The sequence below is a fragment of the Equus przewalskii genome, chromosome 16 (assembly GCF_037783145.1).
Source record: "Equus przewalskii isolate Varuska chromosome 16, EquPr2, whole genome shotgun sequence".
Lineage (NCBI taxonomy): Eukaryota > Metazoa > Chordata > Mammalia > Perissodactyla > Equidae > Equus > Equus przewalskii.
The window spans coordinates 48,473,183-48,494,781 of NC_091846.1; the positions used below are offsets into that span (position 1 = coordinate 48,473,183).

Sequence of the window (21,599 nt, forward strand, 5' to 3'; positions counted from 1 at the left end):
ATAATTTTCTGAGCACTTCTTTCTCCTTGAACATCTCATTCTAATCCAATCTTTAATGCTGTGTTCTTACTCCAGCTAGAAAGAAATCTAAATGTCAGTGGCCCCAAATAGAAAGATGGGCATGTCTGTTTATCTTTGGGCTCGTGATATGAGCAAAGCAGAGAAACTAGAACAAAGCAAAGAACAATAATTTCCAGTTAAGTGGTTCAGAAGCATGGAGATCAAGAGGAAAAGATGTCATCACAGATGTGGTCAGACTTCCATAATAAGGAAGTAGGTGTTTTCCTGTGTCCAGACCAGTGGGAAGTCTGGACGGCCTCAGAGTAACCAACGTGTCAGGAATTAAGAAGAACAAAAACAGAGTCATAATTCTCTTCAGGTGAAAACCTAACTCGATTTTATGAGCATGTTTCTTCTAGGATCCTCATTTCTGCATGTTCTTTGGATTTGAAATAAACTCCTTATATGTACATATGCACATTTGTACCTCCCAACTAGCAAATTCACTTCTGTTAATTCAAAATTAAAATTAGGCTTTGATTGAAGGCCACAGCACAGCTTTAAGGAAATATCAACATGGAAAAGAGTAGAAACAGGATTTCTGTTTGCAATCAACATGTTGTATGATCATTCATGATCTCTGATTACCCCAGGCGTCACATTTCCACACTATATACCCCTCACAGCCCTGGATGATGGCATGCATTCAGGAGACAGCCAAAACTGATTTTGAGACTAATGGGGATATTCAGTAGGAGAATTTACGAAGTTTTTAAACAAAAATATTAAGACTTTCAATCACCTTGATTCTGAAGCAGTGTCCTGTCTAGTACAACAGGAAAACAAGAAATGGCATTAGCACAGAGAGAGGTATGTCCAAAACCAGGATTAAGAATAAAAAGGCATTCTCATAAGTCATCAATAAAGCATAGATAGGTTATTTCAATAATGAACCATGATAAGTAGTCATACTATTTTTTGTCAGTGAATACAAGAGAACGGTAGAACCAAAACCATACCACAGAATCAATAAACATCTTATTTTCTCATTGAAAAGTATTACAAGTGACTAGACGTAATGATGATCATTTACTTTTGACTAGTGAATTTCAATATAAATAATTTTTTAAATATAGGCTTAAAAGCTGAGAAGCAAATTATAAGGAGTAATAGATGCTTGTTTATAGAAAGGATATATTATATTTGATAAATAGATGTTATATAAATATATCATCATACACAATTATAGTTTAGCTACTAAACAGTGAATTAACACCAAATTTTTAAAAATTAATTTGTAGTAACATAAAACAAAACATACACTTATTCTCTTCCCTTTGTCATTTCATTGTTGTGCAAAGGAACCTACTAATCAATAAACCATGATAGTAAAAAGATCTTGGGTTCTTTTTCTCAGCCTGCTTAAAAACAATCACATAACAAGTTTTTAATAATTCAGAATAGTCCTGGAGAAGGATGCCTAATCTGAATTTAAAAGTTCAAATTACTATGCTTTTTAAAAAGTAGTGTTTGCTAGCCTATAAGCTAACCTACCCTACACCTTACTTAACTGCATATTTAGAGATCCATTCTCTGCAACTAAGAAGACACGAGGTACCCAAGTGAAAAGAAAATTACAACTCATAGCACTCTGAGCTCCTCTCCCATTATTCTGAAAAGTTCCGGATATCATGGTAATTGTGTGCATATGATGTTCTCTCTAAAGCAGTGATAATGAGAGACGTAGAGTTCAGAAATCACTGGACTGAAACTACACTTCTTGAATATCTTTGATCTTAGGAAATACACACTAAAGTATTCAGAGTAAGGAGACAGGATGTATGCAACCTATTCATAAATGGCTTAGAATAAAGGAATATATACACATATATGTATGCATGTATATATATGTAAACAGAGAGCAAATGTGAAAAATAAAGCAAATGTGGTAAATGTTAAAAATTGATGAATCTGGATAAAGGGTTAGCAGGAGTTCTCCATAATATTTTTGCAACTTTTCTGTAAACCTGAAATTATTTCCAAATACAAATTTAAAAAACACCCTCTCCAAGATTGTAACTAGTAAATTTATAAATAACTTATTAGTTGAAACACAACTATTAAAAGTGAATTTTGCCCAATAATCTTACTACTGCGTAGATAGTCAACTATAATGAACAGGTAGGTACAACTAAAGACATGTACAATAATATCGAGATCAGTATTCTATTTTTGGAAGATTAGCCCTGAGCTAACATCCAACACCAATCCTCCTATTTTCACTAAGGAAGATTGGCCCTGAGCTAACATCCATGTCCATCTTCCTCTATTTTATAGGTGGGACACCTGCCACAGCATGGCCTGACAAACAGTGTGTAGGTTCACGTCCGAGATCCGAACAGGCAAAGCCTGAGCCACCAAAGCGGAGCATGCGAACTTAACTGCTACGTCATCAGGACAGCCGACAGGACAGTATTCTTTTAACAGTCAAAAAACTAGAAACAACTCACATGTCCATGGGAAAAAGAACAGAGACATTGTGATATGTTAAATGCAATACTACACAGCAATAAATATTAATGAATTCAAGTGTACATAAAAACAGCAATGAATCTCACAAACTAAAGTTCAGTGAAAGAAGAAAGCTATTAAAGAATTTATGCTGTGTCATCCCATTTATATAAAGTTCAAAACCAGCCAAAACTAAGCTATGGTATTTGAGGTTAGGATAAAGAGTGGCGATGGGTGGGAAAATGAGAGGACCTGCAGGGGGCTGGCGGCGCTCCATTTATTGACTGGGCGGTGGTGACCTGGAGTGTCCACTCTGTGATAATCCATTGAGCTGTATGCTTATGGTCGGGGTACCTTCTTAACGAAAAGAAATTTTTAACTGGTTTTTTTTTTGCCTATTGATTCTACGCTGTCAAATTACAGAAAAGTGTATAAAAAATATGGAAAAATGTACAAAAAAGTGCTCTCTTTTAGAATTTCTCAGAGCCACGAAAACATTACAAAGTACAGAAAATCGGATGATTTTTTAATGATCCTACAAATTTAAAAGTTCCCACATGATTGAATATAGCACTTCAAATAAGATGACTACAAAAAAAAAGAAATTTTTCAATGCAAATCTAACATACACTTTGCCTCCTGACTTCAATATCCTTCTTTTGGAAGGAGGTGTAGACGCTACGGGACGCTATGAGCAAGAATAACACATACACCTAAGAAAAACTACTGAAGGTGAACATATAACTTTATATTAAACAATGCAAATAACTTTTTGTAAAAAGTTACTGCTTTTGTACTCTACATCCTATTCACAGTTAACCTTTGACCTTCTTAGTGGCTATTCCTAATTGTCACTTTCAGGCATGGTTCTGTTTCTGGAAGGAAACTAGGTTCTCCAGATGCTCACTTTAACTAATGTAACAATTAAGAAACTGCAAATGGGTTTCATTAAAAGTATTGTATTCTTATTAATAGGTAGTACTAGAGAGATGAGGCAAACTGACATTTTTTGTGGACATTCTTGGTTCTCGAAATTCACTGCGTATTCCATATATACTATACTATTTTTGTAGCTAACTTCCCTTAAATCTTCCCCGAAAAGGTGGTCCCTGAAAAACCTCTAAAATCAATTCTTCATCAACTTTCTTCACTAGAAATTCAATGTTTGAACATGACTTTGTACTAATTCAGAGGAAAGATCGGATTCAAGATTTTATTAATCCAATATTAATTATCTTTCTTGGACTGAAAAAAAATTGACACAAATGGACAAGAGATACTCAGAGATATCTAATCCAGGATTAATTCTATCAATTCAAGGATTAATTTAATTTAACTAGTTACTGAAGCTTACCTAATTATATGCTAACTTTCAGGATTTCCTAAGTTTAAAAGAAGAGAGGCCAAAGGAATACCCAAGAAGATTTTAGTGGCACATAGGCTGGTCGATAGCATGTATTCCTCTCCTTGATTTCAAGAATTGCCAATTAACAAACAACTAGAAACAACCCACATGTCCACCAGTAAGATAGTGGATAAATTGTGGTGTATTAAATGGAATACTATACAGCAACAAAAATGAGTCAAGCGACACATAAAAACAGGAATGAATCTCATAAACTTCTAAGCCAACAATAATCTCTTTAGAAGAATTCTCACTTTAACCCAGCTCTTTCCAAAGGCTGGAACACCTCACTAAGAATTTGAATGATCAGTAAGATTTCATAATTTCAAATTTTAAAAAAAGGCAATTCTCCAAAAATCACTACATTTAATTTTGTGTAGCTATAAGAGCAAAGAACAAGATTTAACAGGCTATTTCCAATACTTGGGACAAAAAACAAAACAAAATCGAATGTCTGCAAGATTCAAGAGGTCCCTCACCTATCTGAAAGAGCTGCTATCAACATGATCCTGTACCCATTATGTGACTCATACTGAGATTCAGAAAAGTAAGTCTATGTCATTGAAAAAAAATGCCTAAGAAATATCCTATATACTTAAAAATAAAGATATATTGTATCCATCACTATAGTACAGTTGTTTAAATCAGTGGCTTTTGGGTTCCATAAGATATGTCCAGAGAGGCTAAGAAGAAAAGGCATGATCAGGGGAGGTCTGCTTAGTAAGTGTTAGCACCAGGTCTGGTTGCAAACAAAACAGCTTAGACTCTGGGGCCCAAGGCAAAGAAACACACAAATAGTACAAAAAATATAATTGAAAAAGTAAGATAATCATGTCATCAAAAAGCTCTGAAATACTGGTTTTAAAAGTTTCCTTAATAAAGTTAATTGGAATCGAAACCAGCATATCAGAAACAGATTAGAATAAGCACAACATATGGATGCATAAATGTCACTCCAACATGGATTAGCCACTTTTTAGTAACATATCAGTATAACACTGCAGAAAATTTTGCTTTGCAAACAGAGGACACTGATCTCACCTGATGTCATTTTCATACTGTGGGGACAGTCTACCTGAATTCTGGTAAAAGCTTTTCAGGAAAGAGGGGGCAGTGAAGGAAGGGGCAGAGAAGGAAGTGTGAAGACTTGGAAGACTGGAGGAAGAGTTACTCTCCTTGTGAATGCGCCGAACTGACGGATGAATGCTGAGTACAGAAAATACAGCAAATTTGTCTCAATTTATATTTAGGCAAAATCTTCATTCACTATGAAAATGCATATAAACGGGTTCTTGCTATCAGTTTAATCTTTCTTTTAAAGGCTCAGGACTGGATCTTATATGGGAAAAAAAGGAGCATGTAGTTGTCTATTTAGATGACTATGACCCAGTTCACTCTCACAAATTGAATTCCTCATCAATGCAGTATTTCTAATCATATGTGTTTGTCTCTAAAAAACTCTTAATCTTACAACAAAGTGTTCATTTTAACATGCAAAAGATACTTAAAAGGAAAAAAGTAGGAAAGCACAAATAACTACAGGAAACAAGTCCCAGAGTTCAAAGACTTGATTATCAGTAGTTCAAAGACTTAATTATTTTAAAGATATACATCCTTCTAAAAATTTAAGAACATGTTTGGTTGTTGGAAGTCATAATACTGTCGGCTTAATAACCATTAAGGTCCACGTTCTTCCCCGCAGCCTGTGGAATTGTGCAGCCGTGGTATGATCCGAATTCCTAAATCTCCTACAAAGCTCTTTTTTTTTCCCAGAAGATTCTTTTCACAGCAAGTTTTTACCATGATACAAATAGCATCTTTTTATGTTGATAGAAATCATTTGAGCATATACATTATAAAATGTGGAAAACATAAGGAAGACTAGAGACATCATTTATAGTCTAAAATAATTAATGTTTTAAATTCTTGAAAATAATTTTTCCTGGAAAAAAGAGAGTTCTTGCCTTGGATAAATATAAGTGAAGTGATCATAAAAAACCTTGATAGACACATGAATACTTAACTTTTTTCATAAAAGAAAATCTGAGGATAATTAATTCTGTTAATTTACTGCATTTTTATACATCTTAAACTCTTATTTTTAATCTCAAATCATTCAGAAAACAACAATGAGGATAAAATTGTATCCTTAAAAGAAATGCTGGTAAATTTGATAACAACTGATACAAAAATTAACCTTCTTTTTACTTAGAGTTCTGGTTGTTTTTTTTTCTCCAACTGGGATCCCTAGCAGACTCTGTTTCCTGTATCAAACTCAGGTAAAGAAGAGAAACAAAATAAGTTCTAGGATATAAATTCTGATTTGTGCTACGCAGTAAGAAGTATAATCATTCTACAATTCCAAGATTATTCCCTTTATTATTCCCTACCAAATGCCAAGTAATTTTGTTAAATTATTTTTTAAATACCACATAAGATAATTTTTAATGGACACTTCTTGTCAATTATAGTATCTGTATTCATTTTTATAGATACCACCTTATTCTAGATAAAATTTTTAACAATTTTCATATTTGGCTTTAATTTATTATGAAATAAAATATAGCCAAATTTGATCTCATATATGAAGGTGATTTTTTTAACCCTTCTATTTTACTGGAAGCTATCAGGAATTTCTACTGCTATGCTATTTTCAAACTTGCTGACTGTCTCATCAGAGCCACCATCAAGGAGACACTGAGTAACATGTGCTGTCAGCAAGTTTTTCAGACAAAACAATTACATGATATCTTGTTTTCTCCCCTTTTCTGAAAAAAAAAAAAAGGTTTCCATCCAAAATGCTTTAACTTTTCTCTTTGGATGCGTCTTAAATCTTGCCTGTTTCCCTTAGTAACTAAGGTTTTTATCATTCAGTTTATTTTGATGGTCTTTCTAAAAACTAAATGTTGGCTACAGCATGAAGTCACAGTCAATCTTGACTCCACAGGGATCAGAAGAGAGCGATGGGAGAATTTTCTTCCACATTCAGGAGAGAAGTTTGGACTCACCTGCATTGTTCAACGGAGCTCTGCCTCAGCAGAGGGGAGCGAACCCCGTGAGTCCTCCCATCCTGTAGGTTCAGCTTTCTCTTCGTGCTTGAAGGTGGGTGGCTGAATGTGTGTGCCCGTCTTCGAAACTGCGGGGAGTCAGAATCCTCTTCAGGGAACGACTGCCAAGCTGACGACAGTGGGGATGCTGGTGGTGTCCCCGGAGGAGAGTCCCCTGGTGAGTAATCCTAAAAAGCAAGCAGCAGTGAGGTCTCTCTTTCCTACGTGGATCATGGCAGACCTGCTTAAACACAGAGCTCCAAAGTGACAGGGTGCCTCTTCTTCCTCCTGAGTCATGACAAAACTGTGTTTTTTTTCTTTTTTACTCAATCCATGCTGAAGGCCAATCTGTATCACCACAACCCATTTCTTCTGATAACCAGCTGCAAGACAGCATCCGTAAAGATAGGCCAGAGAGGGAAAAGGATGATAAGAAAAGGTATTCTTTCCCTAATGCTTTGTGGTAAAATACTATAGCTACTGTACTTTTCTGGTTGTTGCCAGAAAGATGAAAAGAGATCATGACCAAAAGAGGGTGAGGTCTGTGTTTACGTATCTACTGATTTCCGCGACATATCAGTCTCTTGTTTCCTGTACTGTCAAAACAATATCACAACGCTTAAGTGTCCAAGTCTCGTGGCAGAGCCTTCAGGAAAATAAAATAAAGCCTGTTAAGTATCTTCCTTCACTCTGGATGTTTCTATCCAACTACGTGTTCCCTGAGGTAAAATTTTTTAAAAGACATGAAAAACAGGAAATAAATGGAAAGTGAGCTATGCTGGAATGCCTCTCATATTGCATGGGGAGACATCATAAATCTTTCAATTGAGACAGGTATGCTGTTTATACTTTCCAGAAGAGGCAACGCTGTATAAATGTTTAGCTTGATAAACATGGGTTAGGGTTAGCAGACTCATAGTTGGATTAAGCCCTCAATTTTATCAACAGAAAGTTTAGTAAAAATATTTTAATATTTTTCCATTAAAAAACCAAGTTGCATATGCCGCAGGTTACATGTTGCATGAAACAGGAAACAGGAAACCAAACGTGCTGAGAAGTGTCTACGAGATAAAGAAGAAGAGCCTAATGTTACAGTTGAAATGGTTAAAAATGGGGGGGAAAAGTAACATAGGGAGGAAACAAAAGATAAAAAGATCACTGTACAGTGTGGTAGTTACATGGCTCACTTTTCTATAGCTTTGGATCAACGGTTGCTTAAATATTGTCCTCCAAAGCATACTGTCTCCAAACAGTAAAGGGCGTGATGGGGCAAACTTAGCCAGAAAGGGCTGTGTTCTGTCCCTCCATGAGAAAGCTTCAGCAGAACAGGCAGAAAGAGCAACAGGCTAATATCCAGAATCTTCTTATTTAAAAGCCTCAAATATTTATTTTTTTTAAGTCATAAAGGATCATAACAACATAACTAAGCATGCACATTACCACATCAGTGTTGGTTTTGGCCAAGTCACAATTAGTAGTAAAAACGGGAGCTCTGCGTAGATACCTTCTCCGAAGCAAGACTGTTGGACCGTTCAAAGCTGTCCATACTTCCAAGGCGACCTCGCATTCTGTTTGCTCCCTGAGCGAGGAGAATGAAATTAAAGCGTTTATATGGTTTGAATCTTTACTTTAAAACTGTAAAAGGCAGCTGAAGGTTGCCTCTTTACGTCAGCATTAAATTGATCTTTTTTTGTTCACTCAAATTCTTTGGCACTATTAACAACCATTCCAGCACAGTAAATAGAACTATTCGCCATCTATTTCCATTATTTCTAAATCAGCCAAAGGATACTGAGGTATTTGGACCAAGCTTTTTGAAGTCACTTTGGTTACAAGGTTAAACATTATTCATCCGTAAGACCAGGAGATCCCCATAAGATCAGCGAGAGCCCCATTAACTTTGTATCTCATACAGATAAACACAAATGTGGAAGGTACAGCACAATAAACCACAACTGTTATAAAGAAAATGGTTTAATACATACAATCTCCAAACAACCTCGATTACAAACATCATAATTTACATTACAGGATTATAATAAACACAGGTTAAAAAAAGAAAACCGATTCCTAAAATGTATGGATTTAGCTTCATTCATTATTCCATAATGCAAAACTACTTCAATAAAGCATTTCTCACTAGAAGACTAGATATCAATCCACTTCAATATTGGTTAATTGGTTCTTGTTTTTCTTTTCACATAGTCCTTTGGTATGGATTTCATAGGTGAGCTACGAAATAAGAACCAAAGAGATCACCTCATCTATTTCCCTCACTTTGTATAGGAAGAAAGTGAAGCCAATTATTGAAGAAAAGAGGATGGAAAGCAGGTTGGGTACATCATAGAAGGTCTTCAGAGACTAAATACACACTGAGGCATTCTATGTAACTCTAAAACACATGGAAAAGTTCTACAAAGAATAACTAGAAATACAAGTCAAGTCAGTGTGACAGTGACTCTGCAAAATAAAAAACACACTATTTCTAGAGCGCTTTACAGTTCTAAATTTGTCTCCATACATTCTTGGGTTTACTTTTTCGAGAGGAGGGGGTTAAATTTCATTTTAATTTGTGTGTGTGTGTGTGTAGGGGGTTGTGTGTGTGTGTGTGTGTGATGAAGACTGGCCCTGAGCTAACATCTGTTGCCAACCTTCCTCTTTTTGCTTGAGGAGGATTGTCGCTGAGCTAATATCTTTGCCCAACCTCCTCTACTTTGTGGGACGCCACCACAGCATGGCTTGATGAGCGGTGTGTAGGTCCATGCCCAGGATCTGAACCCACGAACCCCGGGCCACGGAAGCAGAGTGTGCGAACTTAACCTCTACACCACTGGGCTGGCCTCTCTTTTAAATTTTAATCAAAGTAATACCTACACAAAATTACAAAAGTCAAAATTGTGCTACCAAGCTTTTAACAGAAAATGGCAGTCACCAGCCCCTTCTCTGACCCACTGAATCCCATTCCACAAAAGTAAACACTTGAAATTATTTACACCAATGCTTCTGCTATTCAGTTTACATTATTATTCTTTAACCTTTCCATTTCACATACTATCTGTTGACTTCCTACTCTGGAAGATGAGACTTCCATATTCTCACTTGTTTATCCATCCCCACACATACTTCTCTCTTTCCCTCTCCTCTCAATACAGCTATTTCACAAGTTTCAGTTAAATCAATATTTTGTGCTTAAATATCTGCTCCTGAGCTACATACTTACTATTACTACAACTCAAATCTTTTACAATTTGTTTTCATGGAGTTAACAACAGCCTCAGCAGTTACTAATTTATCACAAAAGTCACCAAAAAGTCTCAGTATGGTTAAACATCACATAATCCATCAATTACATTTTTTTTTCTTTGAGCTACCCATTATGGAGACCTCCGTCTTCCTGTCCCAATCTCGTCTGGTTGCAATTTAGGATTGCTGAATAGATCTTCCCAGTATTTTATTTCACTACAAAACTAGAAATTTTCCTTTGATGCTATTCTACATTGGAATTTGTTTCCTTGATCTCATGTCTTCCTCTTTTTTAGTCTAATTCCTCATTTTGGTGGAACATATACTCTGGGTACATTCTGAGAAAGGGAGACTGGGAGGTAATTTCTTTGTTGTTAATTACAGGTCTGTAAATGTCGTTATTCTGGACTGTTTCATTAACAGTTTGGCTAAATATACAATTCTGGTTGGAAACTTTTCTTAAGAATATGTTAGCATTGCTCAAGTGTTTCTTGGTACAGAAGTCTAAGGCCATTGTGATTCTTAAGCATGTGTGTGTATGACCTACTATTTTTCTCTGGAACAGAATCTAAGTCTACCCTTGGGCGCCCTGAAATTTCACAACGATGTGCCTTGGCACAGCTTTATTCAGTTGTTCTATTGTGCATTTTCTGAGCCCATTAAATCTTGAAACACGTCCATTAGCTCTGAGAAACTATTTAAATGATTTCTTTGAAAATTTCTACATGCATTTTCTCTATCTGCAACTCCTGCCATTTGGCTTTTGGATCTCCAGACTGATCCTTTAACTTTTTACCGTGTTCTCCTATTTTTCCATGTTCCTGTTATTTTGCTTTACTTTCTGGGAGGGTTTTCAACTCTAGCTTTCTAAGCCTTCTATTGAATTTTTCTTTTTATGTCCACTCTCAGAAAGTTTTAAGAGCTCTTTCTTGTTCTCAACTGACTGTTTTATGTGTATGGCATCTTTGTTTCATAGAAACAATATTTATTCTTATCTATGTATATTAATTATAGTTTTCTATCTCTGGTGGCTCCCTAAATAACAACAACTATATCAATAATAAAATTAATAGCTGCATCTAATATTACTGAATGTTTATCACGTGCCAAATACTATGTTAAACATTTACAGTGCATTATCTTATTTAATCCTCATAACGATGCTATGAAGTAGGTATAGTTATTTAGCCCAACTTTACAGACAAGGAGACGGAAGTTCTAATAGACATTGTTGCCAAAGTTTACACAGTCAAAGAACAGAGCAGTGTTTTGAACCCAGGAAGTACAATTTAAAAGTAAAGCTATTAAGCTCTTACTCAATGCTACCTCCTGAAGATAGAGCTTTGTGAAAAGCAGAATGACAAATAAAACTAATTAGCCTAAATTGGTTAAGTGTTATTTTGCAAGTGTCCTAGAACCTGATCAAGGTTCTTTCAGTTCTTCAGTTCTATACAATATGACATACTTCCAATAATAAACTACATATATGGCTGAAAATTATTGGGTTAGTGCGTGTGGCCAGGAGGAAACTATAGTAAAGGTCATGTTGCTTTCTGCTATTTGTAGCTGCCACTTACATGCCACCCTGCCTTGTTATCTCAAACAGGTTATTTGGTCACAATAGAAAAGTAGTCAGATGGGTATCAAACCATTTCCATTATGAGAAAAGCAACATAAATCACACATTTTACGCATAGAAGTGTTTTATCCAGGTGTTTTTCTGATGCACAAAGAAAAACACACTTAATTTAAAATTATACTGTACTACCACGATCATTAATTCACACATTTCAACAAGTGAGGACAGTGGATATTACCCTTGAAGAAAGCAGGAAATGATGACTGTTTTCCAATGACTCACACTTTATATCAGTAAATACTTCTCTTTTGGAAATATATATACATATTAATAAATGTATCAGTAAATATTCCTCTTTTGGAAAACTTCAACTTAAGAAAAAGCAATAAACAATCAGAATACAACACACTGTCTTTTCACCTGTGAACAGATAGCTTTTTCAGCTTTACTATATTATGATTTGGTAATACACGTGTCAAACTTTTTCCCTTGGACCCACTTTTTAATCATTAATGAGCTGAGCTTTAAAGCATTTCAAAAATGTATCCTATTTCATAAACAACTATAGTTAGTTAAATAAAATATTTTGACATTTAAAAATGGAAGCCATTATGAGCCAAACTCTATGACTAGAGTGTCAATTTCCTACCATAGAACTCAGAGAGAAAAAAATAAACTAACAAGTTTTAGAAGTACACAAACCCCCTTTTCTATGTAACCTTTACTACAACATGGGTAGCTGCCAACCTTCCCAACAAGTCCATTCTGCTGCACGTGGCGCAAGCAAGACCTTGTTAGGTCACATAATTTACGGCACTTGGCAGCACTTTGGGACACAAAAGTTACAGTATCCACCTTGACCAAAATAGATTGGCTGTGCCCTTGCTGAAAGAGTCATTACAGCCATTCAAGGCTACATAAGCGGCACTTCAAAGTCAGCTGTGCAAAGACAGTGCAGAACGCCAAAGTCCTAAATGAGGATAAAGAAAATAACACTCTGAACACTTGGTCATTCTGTAAATGACAGAAGTTTCAGAGCTTACCACTGCTGAATGTACACCTCATATCTAGGGTGTGATATTTTCCTAACATGCTGACATTTCATCCTCACAGTAATGTGAGGTAAGCAGGTATTAGTATGCCCGTTCCACAAATGGGGAAATGATGGCTTAGAAAAGATAAATAATTTGTCCAAGGTCATAAAAATAAAATCTGCTAGGGCCAGGTCCTGGATTCAGGTCTCCTGACCACTTCAATCGCCTTTCTACTAAAATTCTCACTAAACACTAAGGGAGAGAAGGAGGAAGGAGAGAAAGAAAGAACATAACTAATCTATAAATTTTAGAGAAACAGAGGTATGAAAATTTATGAAAAGTTCCATTAACACACTTATAACAAATCTTCTAGATGCTCTTTTCCTAGATTCTGCTTTCTGCTGATAAAATAATAGTATTGTCAGCTGACCATGATTTGCTAGAATTAGAAGAATTTCAATTATTAAGAGAAATACCTATAAGAGTATTTTGAGTTCTAGCAAAGAAATAAAAATAAGAAGACCAGATAGCAGAAGTTATTGTGTCCTAAGGTTCAACTGCACTTGACTTTCTTGAACTTGACACTTTTGAAGGTAACAGGCTAGTTACTTTGTAGACTGCACCTTGGTTTGGGTTTGTTGATGTTTGCTCATGATTAGATTCAGGGTCTGCCCCTTTGGCAGAAATACCACAGAACTGGTGCTGTATTCTTTGTATCAGGTGCCACAAGATTTCAACTTGTCCCAATGCTGATGATGTTCAATTTGATCACTTGATTAAGGTGGTCTCTGCCAGCCATCTCCACTGGAAAGTTACTGTTTTCCCATTTGTAATTAATAAGTGTGAATTACATCCATTAAATCCTGATCATAATCAAACTTTCAATGTATTCATTTATTTTTCATATCAGAATAGGCTCATAGTTTCCTATCTTATGCAACAGGTTACAATCTGTTGCTATCACTTAGTTTGATGCTCATATTGTTGCAGAAGTCACCAGTGGGAGCTCTTCAAAGTTTTTACGTCTTTATGACATATCACCATCTTTCTTTGAGCACTTCCTTATAGGACACCAAGATGCTCTGGAGTTATCTTGCACTTTCCCTGCAGTCCTGGAACTAGCATTTCTCCCAGGATCCTGTTTCCTTCTTGGGGAATGATATATAGAAACCAAAATCTGGTTGCGAGGTGTCACCCATGCAGGCTTAATTTATTATCTGCTATGTATAGAAAAGCTGTTCCTAGCTCCTATCAGCGGACAGAGCCATGGACCATATGTACACATTTACACACACACACATATATGTGTTAATACATATATACTATATATGTATAATATTATATATAAAATTCCATTGCTCAAAAAATAAATAAATAGATAGATAACCAAGATTTCATACTGTTACCTCTGAGTTGAATCCAGCCACACAGGATTCATTCTAATTTCCTCCCTTTTCATATTTGTAATTCCCTTCTCCCAGAATCCCACTGTCCTTAATACATTTACATATTTGTTCAGTCCCCTGTGTGTAACCAATCTCCACAAGTGCCACCTCACAGACACTCTCCTCACTCCACTCAGGCTCCAACACCCCACACTGGGGCTGCCACTCCCACACGTGGATGCCATCCTCACTCTGCTCAGACGCTAACTCTTTGTACTGGGCACTTTGAATGCCTTTTCCCCTCTCCTCTGGCTCTGACATCCTGCACTGGGCCATCCCTCTACAGGCAAGCCCTCGTCACTGGCTCAGGCTCTGACTTCCCAAACCAGGTTGCCCTCCGAAACTGACGCCCTCCTCACTACACTCTGGTTTCCACAAGCTGCATTGGACGCCCCGCCCCACACACAGCACCCCAGTAGGCTCCATCTCCTTGCTCTGAGTGACTATGGCGCCCCTGCTTTCCAGACCCAAGACATCTACCGGGCTAGATCTCACCTAATAGCTTTAGGACTGAGTTGTTCAGGAAGAGGAAAATGAAGGGGAAGGGGAACTATTTTGCTTATTTTTAAACAGAATATACAAATTTACTAAATGGAATACATAAATTCTGCTAATTTATACTTACAATTTTCAGCATTCCCTATCAGCTCCTAATAAACAAAAGAAGGGCTTCTTTATAACTTTATGTGGCAAAGGATAAAAAGTTCTTACAGTATTGGGCATCGATATTCTATTCCCCCTTTTCTATACATAGTATAACTCTACCATGAGACCTCTACTGCTCATATTCAGATAGCAAAGGCACCAGAATAAATCTAGATCTGAGAGTGACGCTTATTTTGAGAGATTATTTTTAAAAAGTGTTAAAGTTTTCTTAGTAGTTTTTTTTTTTTTTGGCGTTGTTGTTCTAAATCTTCTGTGAGCCAGCTGAGAGTGAAACAAAGCAGTTAGAAGACACAGACATTAATAACTAAACAAGCCTTGGTTTAATCTTACCCTTGAGAAGATATTTTCCAAGGAGCTAGTTAAGGATCGCTTAGCTTTATTCTTCAGAATGTCAAGTTTGAACCTTCCACTGCTTGTCGCATTTTCCGGGATTGTACTATTTGAAATAGTCTATAGAAAGAAAAACAGAAATTTCAGTTTGGAAATACTCAAGGTTAAATGAGGCTTTAAAGACAGGCTTATGACTAAGCCATTAAAAAGCACAAGAATTCTTCTATAGCTCTATTAAGAAGTAATAATTTAGGTTCCACACTGTGAACACACAGATTATAAGGGAAAGGATTTAATTTTTAATATCGTAATAAAAAAGACAGAAATAAGATCTTTCCTCTATGCCCTTCCTTTCCACTAATATATTCCTGCTGCATTTAACAAAAATTAAACTTGAAATGTCAATTTTTACTGCTGTTATTTTGATTAACAACTCTAACTATCCTTTTCCAATTTGTATCCAAATTACCAAGAAAAACACAGGAAATAAGTGTCAGAGAACAAAGCATCTTCTAGTAAAGCTGGATTCTGCTAGTGCCTCTGTTATAATTCCATTTTCATTTATGAGGGGGCCATTTATCCTTTAGATCAACAAGTATTCAGTGATAGTACTAAATTGTATGAAAATCTACAATGTGTCCACTATATTAGGTTCTCTCTCTATTTTATCCTATTGAACTAAGTTACTATGTATATTACATGGTTTTTAGTGTCAGAAAACTTCCAAGAGAGAAACCTTACCATTTCCTTGCATGAATATATTCACATTTAGCAGTAACACAAAGCACCATACAAATATCAAATGTGGAAGTATGAAGAATGGTTGTAGGTATCAGTGGTTAGGAAGAAAAGGATACACAATCTTCAGACAGGCAGAAAAAAGGAGATGAAGACTTTCCCAGCACTGGGGATGGTGATGGAAAAATCATGTAGACTGGAATGCTCATGGACATCTGTGCAGGTGGTTGACTAAAATAGAGGGAAGCTGTGGAAGGTAACGTGGAAAAGTGAGGCTGGAGATAAAACCTTGACTGGTCTTAAGTGCCAGGTGAGTAGGAAGACGCACTAATCAGAATTTACAAGCAGAGGGGCATCACTGTGAAAGTAATGGTTGGGGGGTATTTATCTGAAGGGAGTGTTAAAAAAATCACCTAAAGGACAGGGAAATCAGAGATTGAAAGACCAGGCTGGAGGCTTCAGCACAGTCTATGCAGGAGGCAATAAAGGGCCCTACCAGCACAGGCTCCATGGGGTCCTCTAAGAAGTTACCAATAAAAGAAATATGACCCTCATCAAGAAAGGAAAGAAAATAATGGATAGGAATGTGGGCTGGATGGGCTTGGGGTGTGTATAAGGACTGGGATGACTCTATTACATGTATCTGTTTATCTGTCTGCATGCCCCTGTGGAATATTCCATCTCTCTGGTGGGAATATCATTCATGCATCTCTTTTTTGTTCACCATTATCACCCAGCTTGGCTCACAGAAGGTTCTCTCGAAATGCTTATTTAATGCATAAATTAAGGAATCACTAATAATGTGATACTCAGTTTGTTCTGAATATAGTGAAATAAAGACATAACCTGAATTAGGGCCATTAAAAGGTAAATATGTCATGATCCCTTAGATGCCATTGCTGGTGGTCTTGCTTTATCTGTATGCAGCTGGGAACACCTTCTACATCACGTGCACAAAAATATCATCCCTTGGTTTGCAGCTAGGATAGCTGTTTGCATGATACTAGCACTTCTCCCCATGTTTGCTCTTGACCATTCAGGCTATGTAAGCTTTTGATGAAATAAGATGTTCATATGAATTTGAAAGAAAATAATGGATTACTATAACGAAAGATGTGTGTTCATTCTAAATCACGAACATTTGTTATTACTGTTTTTATACCAAAAACCACTATTATTTTATCTTAATGTGCACAGGTCTACTAAAATTGTCTATAAAACTCCTGAAATGCTGAAAAATAAATCTGATAGGTCTTTAGCCCTAAAGATGAAAACACAAAGGAAAGACACTCTTTTCACGCCTGCTGTGACATTTTGATTAAATATATAAATAAAATAAGAACAAGTCAAGGAGAAAACATCTTCTCACAGAAGGGCCTTCCCCGATGTGAATGTGTGTCCTCTGCTTGGCTTCACACAGCTGCCTCAGATGTAAAATCACAAGTTCATTTTCTTCCTGGTCATTGACCGGCTTCATTTTCTATTAAACAGACAAACCAAGGGCACACTATGGCAACACAGCTTTTCTCATTTTATTTTATTCTCACTAGGTTTTATGTGTCTAGCAGACAAACAGGAATAAAGCTGAACATTTAACTACTCTTGGAAGCAAAAGTAACAGTGGCATTCTAGGGACTATCAAATAGCACAATAAGATATATATCTTTAACTTCAGATACAGGCATGAAAAAAGGAACTTACAAAAATAGGATCTAATTCTCATTCCTTATATCTTATTTGTGAGAACTCTAAATGTTACCTGAACTCGTTCAAAGATGTCAGCTTGCTCATTATCTGTCAGCGATGAGAGATGCCTCTGTATTACCAGCTTGGCTCTCGGAGGGTAGAGACCTATGGAATGTGATGGGGGTTAGTATTAAACTGAGTCCAGCTGCAGGGATCAAAATGTATATAAGGCATTGCAGCTTGTCCTTCGCCAGCAGGCTCTGAAGCTAAATCGTCTCAAGGAGATGTGCTCCTGCCTACAACAAACCATGGAACACTACAATGAAATGACTACAACAAGACGGAAAACCTCCTCACCGACATCAACAGCCCCTTGCCAGTGATCTTGAAGTAAGAATTATTAATGAAAAGTTTCTAAATGATATCAAATCAACAGTACAACCAGTACCATTTCATATTCTAACAAACTTAGCCACCACCATAGAAACTCATAGGTGAATACTAGCTTTGGCCAAAATCTTTAAGCTTAAAACTTGACATTTGAAAAAGAAAGAATGATTTAGACAGTAATCTCTCCTCCTCGTGCGGGCGGGTCTCATCCTAGGGTGAAATTTCAAGGAGAACATTTAGTATTTGGTGATATTTTTAGTGCTATTATTTTCCCAAGAAATTGTTTACTTCTTTATATCATGTTATTTGTCTATCTATTGCACTCTCACACATAATTTATAGTAGGTCCTTGGGCAAAAAGTTTTTCCATGCAAACATTTTTGTTTTTATAAATTTTTTTTAAAGAGAAAATTTAATTGACATTTACAATGATTCTTTTTTAATTACAGCTTTCATATTTACATTCATAATCACTTATCTCTACAACTGACCCTCTATTTTTAAGGAACAGATCTCCTTCACAATAGTCCGGTGCCATGTACAGTATTGTTACTGTACTTTGATTACAAAGAGGATATCTAGCCATATCTAATATTTAATGAATCTTATAGGTAGACTGGCACTTTAAAATCACTGAGAGAGAATCACTTCAAAATATGCATTGCTGGGGCCAGGCCCGTGGCCGAGTGGTTAAGTTCACACGCGCTCCGCTTCAGTGGCCCAGGGTTTCACTGGTTTGGATCCTGGGCACGGACGAGGCACCACTCATCAGGTCACACTGAGGCGGCGTCGCACATCGCAGAATCAGAGGCACTCATAACTACAATATATAACTATGTACCAGGGGGCTTTGGGGAGAAGAAGAAGGGAGTGGCGGGAAGAAGACTGGCAACAGCTGTTAGCTCAGGTGCCAATCTTTAAGAAAAAAGAAATGAAAAAAATATACATTGCTTTAAAAGAACTAGATTTATTTCATCATCGGAACATGTACAGTGCCACGACTGGACCTGTTTTAAACCACTATACAGTATATAACAGGAATCAGAAAGAAGAAAAGCTCCTGAAAACTTCTCAGCTTTACCTTGCTTTGTGCAATATACAACAAAACTCTGAAAATCTCTGTGATCGCACACAGAAACAGCAGGCGCTAAAATCCATTTTGATGGTGTGATGTCGCTCACTACCATAGTTTATCATTTGCTGGCAAAGTCTCCTTAGGAGGGTCCTTAGGCAATATATGAAGAAACTGATTCACATGATTGTTTTTGTTTTGTTTTATGTTGTTTACTATTCCAGTGTCTTATTCACATGCCTAGGAGGATAAAAGATTAAAAAGGAGGGAAGTAAAGAGGGTAGTTATTTGAAATAATTTAACTAAATCCATAGCCCAGGAAGTTTCTTTAGACCTTTATTTCAGGAAAGGAATTGGAAACAGCTGGAGTTTATTTTCAAATTATCCATCACCCCTCCACTGCTGCGAACCTGATTTGACTTCCTTCTTCCCCCCATTTTGGAACCACTGATTAGTGAATTACTGATATGGAAAGGCAAGTATATTATTTATCCCTCATGCATGTTAGTGTAGGAACACAAGATTGAGGATAACCACTCCATCTGCATGATGCTCAACATCGCTTTAGTTTCACATCCTGAGGTTGGTCCTTGGGAGATGGAGTTCTCCTTAGACACTGCCTCCTCAATTCACTTCGGTCCACAGACATGGCTGGCGCTCTTCCTCCCAGTCTAAATGGCAAGACTCACTTGACATAGGCATCGATGATTAGCCCCAAATCAGCATACTTATCTACTCTCTTTCTTTTTTTCAATAGAAATAGAACTCCTTGTTGTTGTGATGTACACATACACACACACACACACACACACACATATCTTTTAAAAAAAAAAAAAAAAAAGAAATAGAACTCCTTATGAATGTAGCCACACATAGTGACAGGAACACTGTAAGTCTGAGTATGTGATAGGAAATACTAACATCTAGATACTTTTAAATATCTTTCTCACTAACTTTCTACTCCTATTAATTTGTGCTTAATTGAAATGCGGTCCTTCTTCCAGCGTTACACTTTGTACCTATGCATAAAACAAGCCTAAAACTCGCATCCTTATCTTACTTAGATGAACACACCTCTGGGAGGCACACAAATGCCGGGGCTTCAGAGCAGCTGGACCCTGAAATTCTGACATTCTGACATTCTCCCAGAGAGGAGGCATCAACTCACCTTGAAAACAGATTGAACAAGTCCAAATCCTGGTTCTGCCCCTTCCAAGCAATGTGGATGTGGCCACCATGACCAACTATGTGTCTCAGTGCCTCAGTTTCCTCATGAGTAAAACAACAAATAAAAACAGTACCCATCTTTGGGGATTTTTATATGGATTAAGTGGGCTAATATATGCAAAACATAATAATGCCTAGACATGGTGAGTCCTACAGAAGTATCTGCTTTATTGTTATTATTTTTATGCTTATTGTCAGAGCGCTGCCCTATCTGAGGCTCTTTGATATTGAAGGCAGGGGGGAAAATCATATCAGAAGGTGTTCTCCAAGGTCTTATGAAAATAAACCTGTGTGAATCTCTTTGCAGTCAATATGGACCCTTCTTCTGCTCCCTTCGGATATGTGCATACCTTGAAGCTGGATAAACTGAAGTTTCAGGATGTTGGGAGGGGCCCTACTAATTCTTGATTCATAATTTTGCATTCTTTTTCTTTAAAATGGTCTCTGAACACTTCAGGTGCCACAAAACTGAGGTCTAGCCATTTTTACATACAATCAGAATACTTCCTGTCTGCGATTGTTCCCCTGTGGTGTGAGAGCCAGCTTGTGACAGGCTGTCCACTTGTATGAAAGTTGAAACTTCTTTTCTGTTATAGAAAATATATTTTAAAACACTCCTACGGTGTAGTTTTAAAAAGAAAATACAAAGTTGCTTCTTTACTGGTGTTTAGCTTCGTCTACATAGAAATAACTTATTTCTATAGTGTGAGGTTTGAAAACTAAAACTCAAAAAGGAAAATATTACTCATCCTTATCCTATTAACATTTGGGGAGTATTTGCTGCCAGGTTTTTTTTCCTATAAATATACATTTTTTGCTTTATATTTTATTACCCAAGTAATATAATAAGTTCTACATTTTAAAAATATTAAAACATTATAGAGAGAGCTGAATTTGCCTTTGATAGACGCTAGAATCAGTGGGCAAAGGTGTGAGAGAAAAGAGATTTGTATAGATTCAAACTATCTTCCCTAAAATGTTTGTTGATTCCAGGGGGGAAAGACAGTAATTTTACAGTGGAAAATTCCTGCACCCATCCTGAGCAGGCGTTAAGGGCAACATGACCAGTAATAAAACTTATGAACATCATGAGCCCCATGGTTAGATGTGCTGAGAAGGACACAGCATCATTTCTATAGAGCTCTTGCCAGAGGAGTGACCCTAGTCTAAACATGAGAATACCCTGGACAGGCCAAACTGAGGGACATTCAGCAAAATACCTGAGC

The 21,599-nt window shown here is 36.7% G+C and overlaps 1 protein-coding gene across 18 annotated transcripts in view; it reads right to left on the reverse strand.

The window, feature by feature from the left end:
* Window positions 1–21,599, reverse strand: part of TBC1D4 (TBC1 domain family member 4) — a 175,987-nt gene that overhangs the window by 30,528 nt on the left and 123,860 nt on the right. For 6 of the 18 annotated variants that reach the window (XM_070578461.1, XM_070578473.1, XM_070578468.1 and 3 more), the window contains exons 6-10: window positions 17,758–17,849; window positions 17,368–17,478; window positions 15,261–15,380; window positions 8,468–8,542; window positions 6,925–7,151 (exon numbers count right to left, since the gene is read on the reverse strand). In XM_070578461.1, the coding sequence (XP_070434562.1) occupies window positions 6,925–7,151; window positions 8,468–8,542; window positions 15,261–15,380; window positions 17,368–17,478; window positions 17,758–17,849 (625 nt within the window). Of the gene's footprint in view, window positions 1–802; window positions 827–2,763; window positions 2,869–4,957; window positions 5,123–6,924; window positions 7,152–8,467; window positions 8,543–15,260; window positions 15,381–17,367; window positions 17,479–17,757; window positions 17,850–21,599 lie in introns of all 18 variants that reach the window. The other 12 variants (XM_070578456.1, XM_070578469.1, XM_070578462.1 and 9 more) reach the window with 5 other exon arrangements.